This window comes from Colossoma macropomum, unplaced genomic scaffold (assembly GCF_904425465.1).
Source record: "Colossoma macropomum unplaced genomic scaffold, Colossoma_macropomum, whole genome shotgun sequence".
Taxonomy (NCBI): domain Eukaryota; kingdom Metazoa; phylum Chordata; class Actinopteri; order Characiformes; family Serrasalmidae; genus Colossoma; species Colossoma macropomum.
Window position 1 is genome coordinate 10,504,437 of NW_023494798.1, and position 16,174 is coordinate 10,520,610.

Here is a 16,174-nt window from a genome sequence, read left to right on the forward strand (position 1 = left end):
CTTGGCATTGCACATAGTGATATTAGGCTTTTGTGCAGCTGCTTGGCCACAGAAATCCATTTCATGAAGTTCCCAACATACATACATACATACATACATCATCTAAACCGCTTATCCTTCTGGGTTGCGGTGTCCCAATTTAATTTAATTTTTAATGGAAGTCAATGGAACCAGACTTTTTTCCAAGTCATTTTGGGTCATTTCTTTTGGTCCATTCATCATGAAATTCACACATAATGTAAAGGACAACAGGAATTTTCAAATTATGTCAAAAACTGAAAAACAACAAAGATGGAGATACAAGGTTTTCTTCCGACAGCAGCGATATGCAACTTTTAGAAGATGGACTCTGCTCTGTGAGTTTGTGTGGTTTACTGCTTTGTGGCTCATAGACACTAACATCTCACAATAATACCACTTACAATTAACTGGGGCAGATTTACAAGTGCAGAAATTTCATGAACTGACTTGTAGCAAAGATGGTATCTTATAACAGTGCCACGTTTAACGTCACTTAGCTCATCAGTACGACCCTTTCTACTGCTAATGTTGGTCTATGGAGATTATATGTGTTTTAGTTTACACACTTGTTAGCGATAGATGCAGCTTAAATACCCGAAGTAATAAGGAGGGGTGTCCACATACTCCCAGCCATATAGTGTACACCGATCGGGCATAACATTATGACCACCTCCTTGTTTCTACACTCATTGTCCATTTTATCAGCTCCACTTACTATATAGGTGCACTTTGTAGTTAGTACAGTTACAGACTGTAGTCCATCTGTTTCTCTGATACTTTGTTAGCCCCCTTTTACCCTGTTCTTCAGTGGTCAGGGTGGAGGATTCTCAGCAATGCAGTAACACTGACGTGGTGGTGGTGTGTTGTGCTGGAATGAGTGGATCAGACACAGCAGTGCTGCTGGAGTTTTTAAACACCTCAGTGTCACTGCTGGACTAAGAATAGTCCACCAACCAAAAATGTCCAGCCGACAGCGTCCTGTGGGCAGCGTCCTGTGACCACTGATGAAGGACTAGAGGATGACCAACACAAACTGTGCAGCAGCAGATGAGCTTTTGTCTGTGACTTTACATCTACAAGGTGGACTGACAAGGTAGGAGTGTCTAATAGAGTGGACAGTGAGTGGACACAGTGTTTAAAAACTCCAGCAGCACTTCTGTGTCTGATCCACTCAGACCAGCACAACTCACACTAACACACCACCACCACGTCAGTGTTACTGCAGTGCTGAGAATGATCCACCACCCAAATAGTACCTGCTCTGAGGGTCCATGGGGTCCTGACCACTGAAGAACAGGGTAAAAGGGGGCTAACAAAGTGTGCAGAGAAACAGATGGACTACAGTCTGTAACTGTAGAACTACAAAGTGCACCTATATAGTAAGTGGAGCTAATAAAATGGACAATGAGCATAGAAACAAGGTCACAATGTTATGCCTGATCGGTGTATGTGATAAAATTGGGAATGTTAGAGTAGGAAGACGCCCACTTGAGGCACTCCAGCAGAAAACAAGGTAAACAATGCACTATGGAGTGAGATCAGTGGCTTCTAATGAAATGCGGCATGGAAAACAGAAGAGTGGCTATTCATTGTTTCACTGTCTAGCATCAAAGGGATGGGAAACAATACGTCCAATAGCTCAGCATGCAGAGAGTTTGTTTACAATTGGACTATTGATCCTCTTTTGGGCTTTTGAGGCTGCCATAGGCATCACGTTTTTCATGTTTCTCACAGAGGACTGGCAGCGGAATCGACCGCATCTTTAATTTCCTAATTTTGTATACGTTCCAGGATGGTCATTGTTTATCCAGGAGCTGGTTTTGATCTTTAATTTCTTTCACAGTCTGCCTGGCTTACTGATGTAGAGAGACTGTGTAGGTTGACATCAATCAATTTAGATGTAAAACAGCTTCATTGGGGCTTTTCTCTAATACATTTCACAGTGCATGCAAACACGATGCAACCACGACCACGCCACAGCACGAGACTCGTAATCAGCAGCATAAACACCGATTAGGAATGTGTTCAGCTCACATTAATGTAAATTTATGCACGCTGATGAGCACATTTTAAATGGCACGACGAGTAGGAATCAATTAAAGAGCCGGACCCTGAGGAGTATCACTGCACTGAATGAAACTAATAATGACCACACTCCCATCCAGAATCAATGGAGCCTCAAGGGCAAAAACGCAGGGGTGAGGATTTGAGTAAGGGTGCAGTTTTTATGGCTGATTCCAGTTTTGATTTCTTGAAAAGATCTTTAAATGCACGATTTGTCTCCACATACAAAGATCAGAATTGTCCAGGCTATGGTCATCCCTGTTGGTTATTTATGGATATAAAAACTGGAGGATGGACTCTGCTCTGTGAGTTTGTGTAGTTTACCACTTTGTGTGTAAAGACTTTTGAGATTACCATAGACGGCAAAGAAAGCGAATGGATCCTCAACCAAATCAAATCTTATTTTGGACATTTTCTAGAGCAGGAGTGCTCAATCCTGGTCCTGGAGATCTGCCACCCTGCAGAGTTTAGCTCCACTCCTAATCTAACACACCTGATCCAGGTAATCAAGGTCTTCAGGAGCACCATGAATATTAGAGTCAGGTGTGCTGGATCTGAACTCTCCAGGGTGGTAGATCTCCAGGACCAGGATTGAGCTCTCGTGTTCTAGAGGAACCAATTAATTGGAGAAGACTGTTATTAACATACTGTTGATGGCAAAAGAGGAATAAGACAACCAGCTACAATATACAATGATGGATATAATCAGAAGAGTCATGAACCAGCCACTGAGAAGCATGAAGACCAAATTGTGCCTTTTTTTTACCTTCTAGACCCCACATTGGCTTCTGCTGGCCACTCTGCATTTCACTGTAATGAGCAGATCAGCGTGACTTAATGAGGTGAATTCTGATGCAAAACCTTTTTACCGAGATCTTCGACATAAATTACATTTTAGATCATTAGATATTTCGTTTTTTTAATTCCTACATTTCGATGTTTCATAACGAAATCTTTTTTCATATTCCTACATCCTTTTTCATGATGAACCCCCACAATGAGGATGAGACTTACAGCATTTAAAAATATTTTATTTATCAAATATGGAGACTGACAGGATTTTAGCTCATCGACACAGAGGTGATGACATGGAAGTAGGTTAAAGATGCCAATCTTCTAAAATCTTTCTTTAGCGATATGATTTCATAGTTATTTTAGCTGCTTTACTGAACCAAGTTCATGCCCCGGCAGAAGTGAGGAAACTTCAGTAGGCAAATATAAATTTCGCTTTAGCCGTTAGGCTTTTTAACCTTTACAAATCAGCTAAACTGGTTAGCCTCACATCTCTGGGTTTTCCTCTTTCAGGAAGTCTCAGCTCCACTGACCAACTGAGAGAGCGATGACGCACTCATGCAGTCACAATTAGAACTGAACAAATGAACTTATGTTTGGTTTATTTCCCTTTGTGTAAACACTGGTTGTCTCCTACATATGACTTAATATCTATTACTTTAGCCTACAGTCCAATTCAGTTCAAAGAAACAGGGAGACTTTGTATCTGGAGAGAGTTCCTGGGTTAAATCTGCAGCCTTTAGCCACACAGCCATGACATGGTGATTATCACTTCATCACTTAGAAATAATCAACTTCATTAGTCGTTGTAGTTAGTCTGTTTACTATACCTGTCCATTATTATCTACATATTCAGATTTTGATTATGTATTTTCAATATTACACTTATAATGCCTTTTACAACTTCACTGCTCATTGTCCCTCCAGTTCTAAACTGACAGCTTTGTATTTATTTCTATCCTTTGGTTTTGTATTCATATTAAAGTGGTGAGATTTTACCTGGATTTATGATAAAAGGTTTTGTTTAACACAGTGATTAAACAGGTCTCTAACCCTGACAATGGTAAAAGTGTTTTAGGATTCTACTGGGGTCTAATGGGTTAAAGCAACAAGCAAGAAAGACAGAAATGTTATTTGGAACACATGCATGAAAATACTGAAAATACAAGCTTGTCATTGTGGGTTGTTTACTTCCAGTGTAAATTCACAGAAAACATGCGAACCCTTTTCATGCATTTGGCATGATGCTTGTTCAATTGTTTTAATTGTAAATCAGTTTAAATCCACTCTCTTTATTCATGGCATGTCACGATATATAAATGTAGTCTACATTTTGCATTTGACTGGCTTTGGTCAGCGAGCCAGAGCCTATCAGAGTATGTGATCTGGAGATGTAAAAGGCAGGGGAGGCACATTCGTGCACAGCACCGGAAAATGGGTACGCAGATTGGCTTTGGTTAGCTTGTCTCAGCCAGTCGGAGTTTCTGATTAAGAGAAAGTTGTGGTGGGAGAGTCTTTCGGCAACACTGAGAAAGAAGAAAGAGAAAAGCAAGAAAAGCCACCCAAAAAAATAAAAAACAGAAAAACAACAAATATGACCAAGGGGATATTTTTTAGACACACAAGGCTCTAGAACTGCAGTTACAGCACAGAATGACGTACACTGTGACAACTTTTCACAACCCGAATCAACGTCATGATGCAGATGATACACACTGTGTAAAACATACAAAAAACTGACCCCTGCAAACCGACACCTTGCAAAGTGCTCATTTTTAACTGTGGACAGAAAAAGCCAAAAGCACTTTCATATATAAGCAATGTTCCAATAGAAATGGGGGACGACAAAAAAAGGGCATACATCGAAAAGAAAAAGTAGTAAAAACTTCAAGTAACATGCATTTTAAGTCAAAGGGTTTTGTGGTTTTGTGGTTTTTAATTAAAACTGCAAAAAAAATATGCTCATTTTTGTGCTACTGTGCTTTATGGGCTCATTCACAAACAAAGTGTGTAGAAATTGTGTAGAACTTGGTTCTGTCCAAAAATACAAATAGGAAAGTACAAAACTTAAAAGTATACAAAGGTGGAAATGTGTCAATGTAGGATTAATCAGAGTAACGATAAAACATGACAGTTAGTTTGTGACATAAACAAAAAAAAAATATATCTACCTTTTTAGATCATGTTCATCACTTACCAAATGAATGCAATAAATACAAGGAATAAAATAAAAACAGATCACCATCACATGTTAGGAGTGACTCCTCGCTAATTTTCGCCTAGATTTGAGAGTAGTCTTACCTCCTGTTGGCCTGGACTCTCCGGTCTCCTTTCTTCCATGTTATCCGGGGCTTGGGTGAAGCTCGCGGTCTGCACTCCAGAGAAATATCTTTGCCCATTGTTGCGATGATGGTCACTGTGTTAGTGTTGAACATGGGCGCTGATGCTGGAAAAAACAGGAAATTACAGTTAGTTAGTTACACATTCTTACAGAAAAAGCCAGTGTTCTTTAATGCTACATACTGTTTAAAGGTTTAGCATTAGCCCTGCCACAATTATTACATAATCACGTGTGTCTGTCTTCACTAAGTGTCAGCAGATACAAAGCAAGATAGCTAATCAGACAATTTGGCCACTTTAGGCTTGTATTGCATTCAGTGCCCCAAAATTACAATTAATCTGTTAATCCCAATTATTTGTGTGGCAATTAACTAAAATTATCAGCTAAAATTTCATGGTTCTGGCAGGCCTGTAAGGCAACACCCTTTTCAGTAATATAAATGAATTTTATTCTAAACAAAAGTCATATGCAAACGTTTGGACACCCCTTGCCAAATGAAGTTTTGTTGATTTTCCTACCGTGTATTTGCTGAAATTAACATAAAATTGGCTTGTATAAAACTTGGCATGTTTTATTTTTTACGCCTTTTTTTCAAATATGTTAAACTCCAGAATGCCTCATACTTACAAAATTACAAAAATATGGTGTCTAGTTTATCATGATCCACTAAAGTATTGCTTTTTGATATGAGGATATGAGGACATAAACTGGTTTCACATCACAATATGCTTGAAATATATCTATAGACAAGTAATTGCAGCTGCTCCTTAAGAGTCATGCAGTACAGCACCTGGGGAAATTTCTACAAAACACAGAGTATGAAGCCAATCTTATATCCTGTAGCAAAGAGTCTGACATCTTACAGTGATCAGCCTTTACAGCCGTGTACTGAATTGACCAAGACTGTTTTTATGTCCGCTTCGTTTGCTAAAGTCCGCACCAGAGTTTGAGACACTGACATTCTTTTTCAATTGGTTTAGTTGTTTTCACAAGTACCTCTGATTCTACACCTGTGTGTACACAAATTGGTCAGGGGCTTAGCACATTAGCTTCAATTAGTGTCCATAAAAATAATCTTTTTTTTAAGATGGTAAACATCTACATGCATCACAATCAAAGCAACCTGCTCCCCTATGACTGATTGGTTTAATTATGCTTCAATTTCAATTTAACCAATCAGGTCACTGATGCCTGACCCCAAAATCTACTATGCAGCCCACGTGCTAAGATCAAACGTGCTGCTATGCTATGATTTTACTGCTTGTACTTACTTGCACTCTATTAACTTCATACTGCAGCAATAATATGAGAATTTGTAAAGAAATGTAAAAACAGGCAATTTGTGCAGATAGTATAGTCCTAGTTAAACGACCCTTTATTATTTTTTCACCTCCACATTTTAACCCATCCGTGCTGTGAAACACCACCTACACACTAGAGAACACACACACACTAGGGGCCAGTGAGGGCACTTGCCCAGAGTGGTGGACAGCCCTATCCACAGCACCCAGGGAGCAGTTGGGGGTTAGGTGTCTTGCTCAAGGGCACTTCAGTCACGTACTGTCGGCTCAGGAGATCAAACTGTCGACCTTCCAGTTACAAGGGTGGTTCCCCAACCTCCAGCTCATGACTGCCCCCAGCCTCAGAAACTTGCGCCCCCTTTTTCACAAAAAGCTGACCACAACTATTGAAATTTTGTCAGTTGCATTCTGATTGGCTATCCGAATGTCTGTGTACGTACTTTTGTGCAGGATTTTAACTATTCGGACGGAAAACAGAGTTATGTTTTTCCATGCAATAGCAGACAGATGCCTGCACTGGACACTGTGAGGAGAAATGAGCCTTTCAAAGCAGATATACTGTATCTCTGGGATTTTTCATAATGGCCTTCCCTACATATCGAACCAAAACAGAGAGCTGTAATTGGTCGTCTGGCAAGTCAGTCAAATGGCCTCTTCTTGCTAAAGTAGGCAGTTCTTGGCCTTGTTATGTGGTGAAAAGTACAAGATTCTGTGCTGATAAGCAGCAGTCTGGCTTGTTAAGGTAACACAGCACTGACGTGATACTGGAAGAAAAGGAGAGCCTGCTCTAATGTTGAATTCCCTCGACAGAACAGGCAGACAAACTAAATGTGGTCAAATCCATCAACCAGTTACAAACAAAGGGAGGTCAAAAATCAAAAAGGAAGTCAATCGGAGGAACTAACAAAGCATACTTGGAAACACGGAATTACATGAAAAACGGCCAGAACAAAACCAGAGCCAAATTCATTTAACCATCCACAGGGGCACGTTAATCTCGAACCGCTCTGCACTGTTTTGCTACAGCTTACAGTGATACAGTGTTGAATGACATGTTTAGTCAAAACGGTGTGAAACAGTGTACAACAGGCTTTGGATTACGCTTTCTCTCATTTGATGGGTGTGTTAGAAGTGTTACTCAATCAGCATTGACATATATGGTGCTGTTGCCGGAAGAAAACCTCATATCTCCGAAGTGGTAACTTTACAGGAGAAGGAAAAAACCCACTGTGCTTTTAATGTAAGTCAATGGAATGAGAATTTTTTCCCAAGTCATTTTGGGTCATTTCTTTTAATCCATACATCATGAAATTTACACACAATATAAAGGGCCACAGGCATTTTCAAACTATATCAAAAACTGAAAAATGACAAAAATGGAGTTGTGAAATTTGAGTGAAAAGTAGATTCTTTGTAAAATTAATATAAATTTCAGAATTCCAGAATGACAGCATGCAATTGAGCTCGCATGGACTCCACAAAGTTTTAAAAGCCTGTGATGAGTAGACAAATCCACTTGAAAGTCATCTAAACACAGGCTTTAATGGACAGGATAAAACTCAAAAATCTGACCTTTTTGGCCTTAAAATGGTCAGTGTCACAAATTTGCTTAAATTTGAGTAGTGACCTAGAAACAATGCATAATCTAGGATATTTCTGTTTCATTTTCCAGTCATAACTTTTCTTTGTTTTAAAATTTTTAGCTATTAAAGTTATTTATTTCCATGTTTAAAAGAAAATAATACAGATTTTCAATGTGGTCTCAGACTTTTGATCCACACTGTATGTACAACCAACGAGACCAAAGAAGACTAACCGTAGGCCTTTCAGAAGCAGAGGACCCAGTTATGCTTTTGAGAGGGATGGCATGACGATGGCAGTCATGCGTCCATGAGCAATGTGCTCATAATTAGCTGCCTCATCGTCATGCTCGAGCATCCAGTAGAAGTAAAATATTTCCAGGCTAAGCGATAAAAATAATTCAGCCCTCGACTGACGCGTTTAAAGATAATTACCGTTAAATGTCTAATCTGTCTGCAGGGAGGCTCTCGGCGGCCTGACGCATCTGATGAGTCCAATGTTGTTGGAGGAAAAAAAAACTGGAAAGTCAAAATGCTGGTTAAGTCCGGGGTACAGCTTTAGCTGACCTTCATGGCAGTGACAGCAGTGAGTCAGAAAAAAAGCAACTGGGAAATGGGGAGCTAGCAGATAAACAGCAGAGAATGACAAATTCCCTGAACAATGAATTCTCAGGATTTCCACAAAGTTGATAAATATGTCAGTAAATAAAGAATATCGCTGCTGTCTGAACAAAACCTCGTATCTCCATTTTTGACGTTTTTCAGTTTTTAACATAATTCGAAAATGCCTACTGCTCTTTATATTGTGTGTAAATTTCATGAAGAATAGATTAAGAGAAATGACCTAAAATGACTTGGAAAAAACTCTGGTTCCATTGACTTACATTAAAAGCGCAGCAGGTTTTTTCCTTCTCCTGTAAAGTTACCACTTCGGATATATAAGGTTTTCTTCAGTGATATATATGTCAATGCTGATTGAATAACACTTCTAACACACCCATCAAAAGCCTAATTCAAAGCCTGTTTCACACTGTTTCACACCGTTTTGACTAAACATGTCATTCAACTCTGAAGCTGTAGCAAAACAGTGCAGAAGGTTGAAGATGGTGATGGTTAAATGAATTTGGCTCTGGTTTTGTTCTGGATGTTTTTCATGTAATTTCATGTTTCCAAGTGTGCTTTGTTAGTTCCTCCGATTTTTCTTCTTCCTGTAAAGTTACCATTTTGGAGATACACGGTTTTGTTCCGACAGCAGCAATATGTTAACCAACATAGCCATCTTACAACTGATTTTACACAAACTGAGCCCAACAGAACAGTCTTCAATCAGCTGTAACCCATTTCTTAAATTTGTAGTTTCTGCTCAATTAAAGGCCGATTAAATATTTTTATTTTTAAATACTTAGAGACATTACAGGGTACTCAGGGAACACAGAGGCTGTGTTACATAGAAAATTACTGTTACATTAAAGGATTAACGGCATCACTGAGCCTTAATTTCACGTGTCCGAATATTTACAGTATCGTATGGAATGCAGCATTATTTACACTGAAATGAGCTGATTATGGTGCTGTCATGCTTCATGGACGGATAGCAAACTAATTAATGATGTATCATGTGATAAATAATTAAGCCTGGAATCTCTTCTTATTGTGAGCAAACAATAACAGACATCTTAGAAAATGATATGTAAAATTATTTATCTAGTAAGTGTTTATTTGTTCCAAAAACATTAGAATGGCCCAATACAAATAAACAAATAACAAATCCATTATGATTTCATGTGTGTTGGCTCAACCATTTTCTGAATCTCTCCTGGATGAAGTCTAATATTTACAGTCACTATTCAATGTCTAATTTATTTAATCAGTTCTTCATTAACTTAAATCCGGTGCTGCGGCGAGACGTCAGCAAACGTGTGTTCTGCTAACAGTATTCATCATACTAAATAACTGCACAGCCAAGATGGGTTGAAGCATGATATTACTGGATGGATGAACATTATTTTTCCTCACCTGCTGGTGTCAAAACTCGTAGACTAACAAGGTTAAAAAATCAATTTTGCTCTGAGGATGATGGTAAGCGGAAGTTAAAATGCAGCACATGTCTGTGTGCATGCAGGTTTAGTTAACCAAGAATGCTAAGACCAGTCAGCTGTTTGACTTAGAAGAGGGCAGCTCTAAATATTTAAGACAGTATATATAATCATTATACTCTAAAAGCAAACAAACAAACACAAATACACAACAACAACGAAAAAAATACAGTAACAGTTGTACTACGATATTTTGATCTATTCAGGAGGTACGTAACTAGAAAGTGACTGCCCGTCTTGGCATTTCTGCAGCAATCCCACCGCCAGCTGTGTTCTGATGCCAGTTTTGTAGAGGGAAACATCTCAGCTGCTGTAGTATATGTGCTAAAACACTGCACACATGTGAGAGAGCAGTGAGAACCCATTGGGAGCTTTCTGTCTCTGCTGGCTGCCAGGCCTCAGCACCAGTGCTTAGTCAAAGGTTGAGCCATGTTTTTTACGGGTGACATTAGAGATGATGACATTTCAGTCCCGGCTATAGCTGCAGGGCCTAAAACACCCCCCTCTCCCCATCTCCCTCCATCTCCCCTCACTTGCACTCACCCAGGCAAGCACTGTGCTGACAGATGCGCTTGGTCCCCCAAGATATAGCATGTGTGGGCGAAAGTGTGACTGTTCATACAGCATTTGTTTATCCGTGTTTATATGCATGCAAGCACAAGCTTCACTTAGCATGCGTGTGCTCTACAGGGCAAAGTCAGCTGAAACACTAACCTTGTAAAATACATGTTTACTTTATTCAAGATATAAAAAACAGTGACCCATTTATTAACAGCATCAAAAGGGCTTGATTGAATGTCTTTGGCGATAGTGTACAAATAGTTATCAATACAGAGAGTGAAGGCTTTTCCTATACAATACATTATAGAGTATATCGCAAATCAATGGCATATTCTTCTGGTTAAAGCCACACTAACCACTTGTTGTACAAACCCAATTGCACAAGTTGGAACAGCATGTAATTGGTAAATTCGCTTTGACCTGTATTTAAATGAAAGCAGTACAAAGATATTTATGTTTTATCTTATCAATTTCACTGTCCCTTTTTTGTAAATATACAATCATTCTGAAATTGACGCCTGCAACGTGTTCCAAAAAATCTTGAGATAGAGGCAACGTACGACAAAGAATGGCATTACATGCTCATCATTTTTTTTAAACAGGTGATAGCATTTGCAATGATTGGGGGTATTTCACCGTCTACGGTTAACAATATTTTCACAAAATTAAGGGAATACAGAAAAATCTTGCATAAAAAGCAAGGCTGAAAACTGCAACTGAATGCCGGTGACCTTCGACCTCTCAGGTAGCAGAATATCACCGCATGGGCTTGGGAATACTTTGACATATGATTGTCAATCATTGTAAGTAGTCCTAATGTAATGATTTCTGCCTATGTATTTATAATGTTGAAGTACTCAAAGGTTTCATGTATGCCACACATTTTTACAGGCCAATTTTCAACCTCTCTCATAAAATCTCATAGAATTTAACTTGCTGTTCTTGTTACCGTACCTACTAAGGAAAAAGCGAGAAGAGCTGTAACACAGGGCAAGTTATAACACCTACAGTTTCACCAATGAGAAAGAAGCTACAACTTTTGTAAACAATCACCCTCCCATGCTGACATAAGAAATTGAAAAACTTTTGGTGAAAAGAAAGATATTTATGTAACAAAGTAAAAAAATTCACACTTGAGAATGAAGTGAGTTGTAACACTCATTTTCTTTGTGGGGGATATGGGCAGGTATGCTGTTATGGCCAAATGACTGGGTCCAGATATCGTTGAAACGGCAGAGGCTTGTCAGGTGTTCTCGATCAGTAGTGGTGAGTACCCACCAACAGTGGTTTGAGGTGGGAAAACCATGAACTGGCGACAGGGTGTTGAACTGACAGAGGGGCAGTGGTGGCACAAGTTACAGACATTTTTAATGATGGTTATGGGAGAAATGTGTCACAACACAGTGCATCACACCCTGCTGTGTAAGGGGCTGCATAGCCGCCGATCAGTCAGAGCACCAATGCTAACCCCTGTCCATCTCTGAAGGCACTTACAATGGGTACGCAAGCATCTGAACTAGACCTTGGAGCAATGGAAGAAGGTGGTCTAGTCTGACAGTCCCATTTCCCTTTTCATCACGTGGACGGCCGGGTACCTGAGAACTGTTTATCTGGGGAAGTGATTGCACCAGGATGCACCGTGGGAAGAGGACAAGCTGGTGGTAGGATGTTCTGCTGAGAAATCCTGGGTCCAGACATTCATGTGAATATCAATTAGAGATGGGCCATCTACCAAACCATCACTGAAGGCACTCCTTCATGGCAATGGTATTCCCTGGGGGCACTGGCCTCTTTCAGCAGGACAGGACACACTGTTCAGGAATGGTTTGAGGAACGTGACGAAGAGTTCAAGGTGCTGCCCTGACCTCCAAATTCCCCAGAGGTCTCGTAGAGTCCATGTTTCAGTGGGTCGGAGCTGTTTTGGTGGCATGCCGAGTAACGAGAACATATTAGGCAGGTGGTCACGATGATTTGGCTCTTCTATGTACAAACATACTATAAGATGCAACTGGCTTATTCCACATTAACGTGACAAACGCTAACTCGACAAAGTGCAGAAGCCGGTGGCTACTATTCTACCACATCTGCTTCCCCTCCCTCTGGCTTCCCTCCCCAAAGCCACATAGACAAAAATGACAGGGTGGCAACAGAAATGCTGGGCTCAGTGTGTTCCAGCTCAGCCTGCAGCCCACACTCAAATGAATGAGGGTCCCTATTAGCAGTGCAATGTCATCAAAGTGCATGCTTGTGGACATCACAGAGAACAAACTAAGTCACTGAAGTCTGCTTTCGCCAATGGGTTGCTGGCTTGCAGGAACGTTCATTATGAAGCATCCCGAGATCGTCTCTGAATGTCTCCTACGAGAACAAAACAAGCAATTTCCAGTCAAGATAAAGCAGACAAACGAAGAGGAATACACGGTGACTCAGCGCACTCAGGAAGCGGCGTGTTCGGAATGCGATGTGTAATGACGCTAGCGTGCCACAGTGCATAAATTGGACACAATGGTTCTGGTGTCTATTCTGAACCATCAAACAACAAGTGTTTCTGGTAAATTGAGTCATGTTGAGCTCTGGATTCAACACAAGCTTTTGTCAGGCCTGTCAAAAGATGGTCATTTGTTTGTGTTTGTCTTGTCTTAGCGTGATAGGGCCTCCTCGGAGGTAATGAGAAATGTGAATAAAAATGACCCACAGAAGGATGATGGGGGTGTCATAGGATGAGGCGGGAAATCAAAGGTGACAGGAAGAAAATGAGTATGTCTCTGGCAAATATACACAAACCCAGTTTGGGCTCTGTCTTTTTGTTGCGTCTTGGGCTTCCGGAACTCTAGAGTCTTTCGCAAATGAGTTTCTAACTCGTGTTTTGATTGCATGGAGGCTAAAAAACACCAAGTTAGATTCAAGCCAACAGAACTTCTCCTTCTGCTACTCCGACTTTCTCTCCTTCCCTCCAGGCGCCTGTTCTGTTTGTCCGGGGGTGCTTTTCTCTTTGTTAGCGTAGAGCTTTGCGTGACAGCTCATTCTGCGCCATCCTCAGCTTGCCATCTTCTCCCTGAAGTTTACTTCCCTCCCCTAATATGCTGCCAGAAAGACTTCTTTTTGAATGTTTTTTAAGAAAACAACATTGATTGCCAATCAGCCCTGCTCTGGCATTTTGTCTTCCTCCTATTGTTTTGTCAACCAAGTTACAGTTGCTAGTTATTCGATGCTTTTGATGGAAAGCCACTTGTCAATACGTGTAGAATGATGATCATTCACAAGATAGACAGTACTGTGCAAAAGTCGTCCTTTATTTATTTAATTTCCAGTAAACACAGCTACAGCTATACAGTTTTTCATTTTTCAGAGTCAAGAAAAAAGCAGAATTTCACTGAAGTCTCAACAACCACATATAATATCACTTTTTAGTGTGTCCACCCTTTACCTCCATTCTATTCAGAAGGCTTGCTTTCAGTTTTTTGAAGAAATTTGCAAGGGTATTTTCCACAGCTCCAAAGTTCAGTCTTAGGAGTTGGCTGCATTTTCTGTCTTTCATGATCTAAATAATCCCAAGCACATTCAGTGATGTTGAGGTGTGGATTCTTTTACTTGATTTGCACATTTTCTTCCAACATTTATAGATTTCCTCAGATTTGAAGCAAAGATGAAAGCTTTAAGAAGGTGAAGTGTATCTAAAGGTGACAGTCTTGGTGGTCTACCAGGTCTTGAACGGTTGTTAAGAGACCCATTTCCCTTTATAACTGTAAATAATTTATGACCTTCAGTTTCAGAGACTCCTGTACTTTCTTATGCAAGTGGTTTATCTTATCTAATTTCCTCAGAAACATCTCAGAAAAATAAATATCATTGGTGGCTATTTTGATTGGATATCAAATAGATGAATGGTGGTCTCTGACTTTTGCACAATACTGTTGAATGTGAGGCAAAAGAGGCTTAAAGATCATCAGTTGATGTTTCTTTTCAAGACATTGGCAGGTAAAGTGGACCATTGTAATTTTGGGTCAGTGAGTAAAAAAGAAAAATCGTATTCCTTTAATGACACGATACATCTCCATTCATTTAAAAACAGTACAGACATGCAGTGGCCATTAATGCTAACATATTTTCAAACAACCCCTTGGTTGATTGTTGTATTTGTAGTGGCAAACATCACTTGCAGTATTCTCTGACGTCTTTGCCAGTAAAAGCCCATAAATTCCAGCTCATTCCCGCATCGGCTTTTAGCTAATGGTCTGGTAATGGCTGAACAGAACTGAAAGATAAACTTGTCCTTGCTCCAACTAAAGCAAGTAAAAGATTAATAAAGGCATTTACCCAGTATTTTGAGCTCGGCGCTGGAGTAGATGGCTCCGTACTTGTTCTCGGCGACGCACTGGTACATGCCGGAGTCGGCCTGCTGCACTCTGTGGATGATCAGCTCGCCGTTCAGCATCTCCACTCTGTTCTGTGGGTGGAAACAGTCAATGCTTCGCTGCACACATAATTATGTCTTCACCTGTCAGACTAATCGTTAAGCAATGCTTATTTCGCCAGCTATACGTCTGATATAAAAACTGCAAGTCTCTGCAAAGGGACACTTTTAGCACATTTGAGTGATGCGTAGATGTTTCACTCCATATTTAACTGCAATGTGTGAAGTAATATATGCTTACTGTACCCATTAGGGGCTTATGGTGTGACGGGGTGTAATATCTGGTGTGTGAGAGCGCTCCTGTGCGCCACTGGGTGACCTGACACATAGGCTGGTGTCAAAAATCCCATTAAAGCCCCAGGAAGCAGTTAATTATGACAATTTTTAAAGCACATTTAACCTCTGTATTTTTTTCTTCTCCATAAAAGATTCATATAAATTATTTGTTCAAAGGATAAAACATTTTCAAAGTTCAATAAGCATTGCTTTTCTTTCACAGCTGACTGAGATGATACCATGACAGCATTAACACTCCAGTGTGTTATCTCTCTGTGAGTACACACTGTTTAGCCTCATAGAAATGATGGCTTAGATCACTGATGCATGGGCATAATCATCTTCAACTATCAACTGATAGCGCCAAAGTCTCAGCATGCATGCATATGCAGTACTGGGCAAAAGTCAGAGACCATCCTTCATTTTTTAGATAAGATAGGATAAGATAATCCTTTATTAGTCTCATAACAGGAAAATCCTCAGTGCTACAGCAGCAAAGGGACAGCAAGGCACTCAAGAAGAGGACAAGAAGAGAATTAACAAGCAAGTAATTAACGATGTTAATTACTTTACAAGGTGCTTAGTTTGTTACTTGTTACTTTATAGACAAAATATATAATACTTAAAGAAAAATATAAGATAAAAATATAAAAAAAAAAATTCATTTACAGTTAAAACAGCCAAGTAGCTCAGAAAACTTTTGATGTTTTCTTTTCAGGAAACTTGCT

At 39.9% G+C, this 16,174-nt stretch overlaps 1 protein-coding gene across 1 annotated transcript in view; it reads right to left on the reverse strand.

Moving 5' to 3' along the window:
- Positions 1-16,174, reverse strand: part of cntn5 (contactin 5) — a 355,095-nt gene that overhangs the window by 73,389 nt on the left and 265,532 nt on the right. Inside the window, exons 11-12 of the mRNA XM_036585173.1 lie at positions 15,074-15,203; positions 5,179-5,323 (exon numbers count right to left, since the gene is read on the reverse strand). Of these exons, the coding sequence (XP_036441066.1) occupies positions 5,179-5,323; positions 15,074-15,203 (275 nt within the window). The remainder of the gene's footprint in view (positions 1-5,178; positions 5,324-15,073; positions 15,204-16,174) is intronic.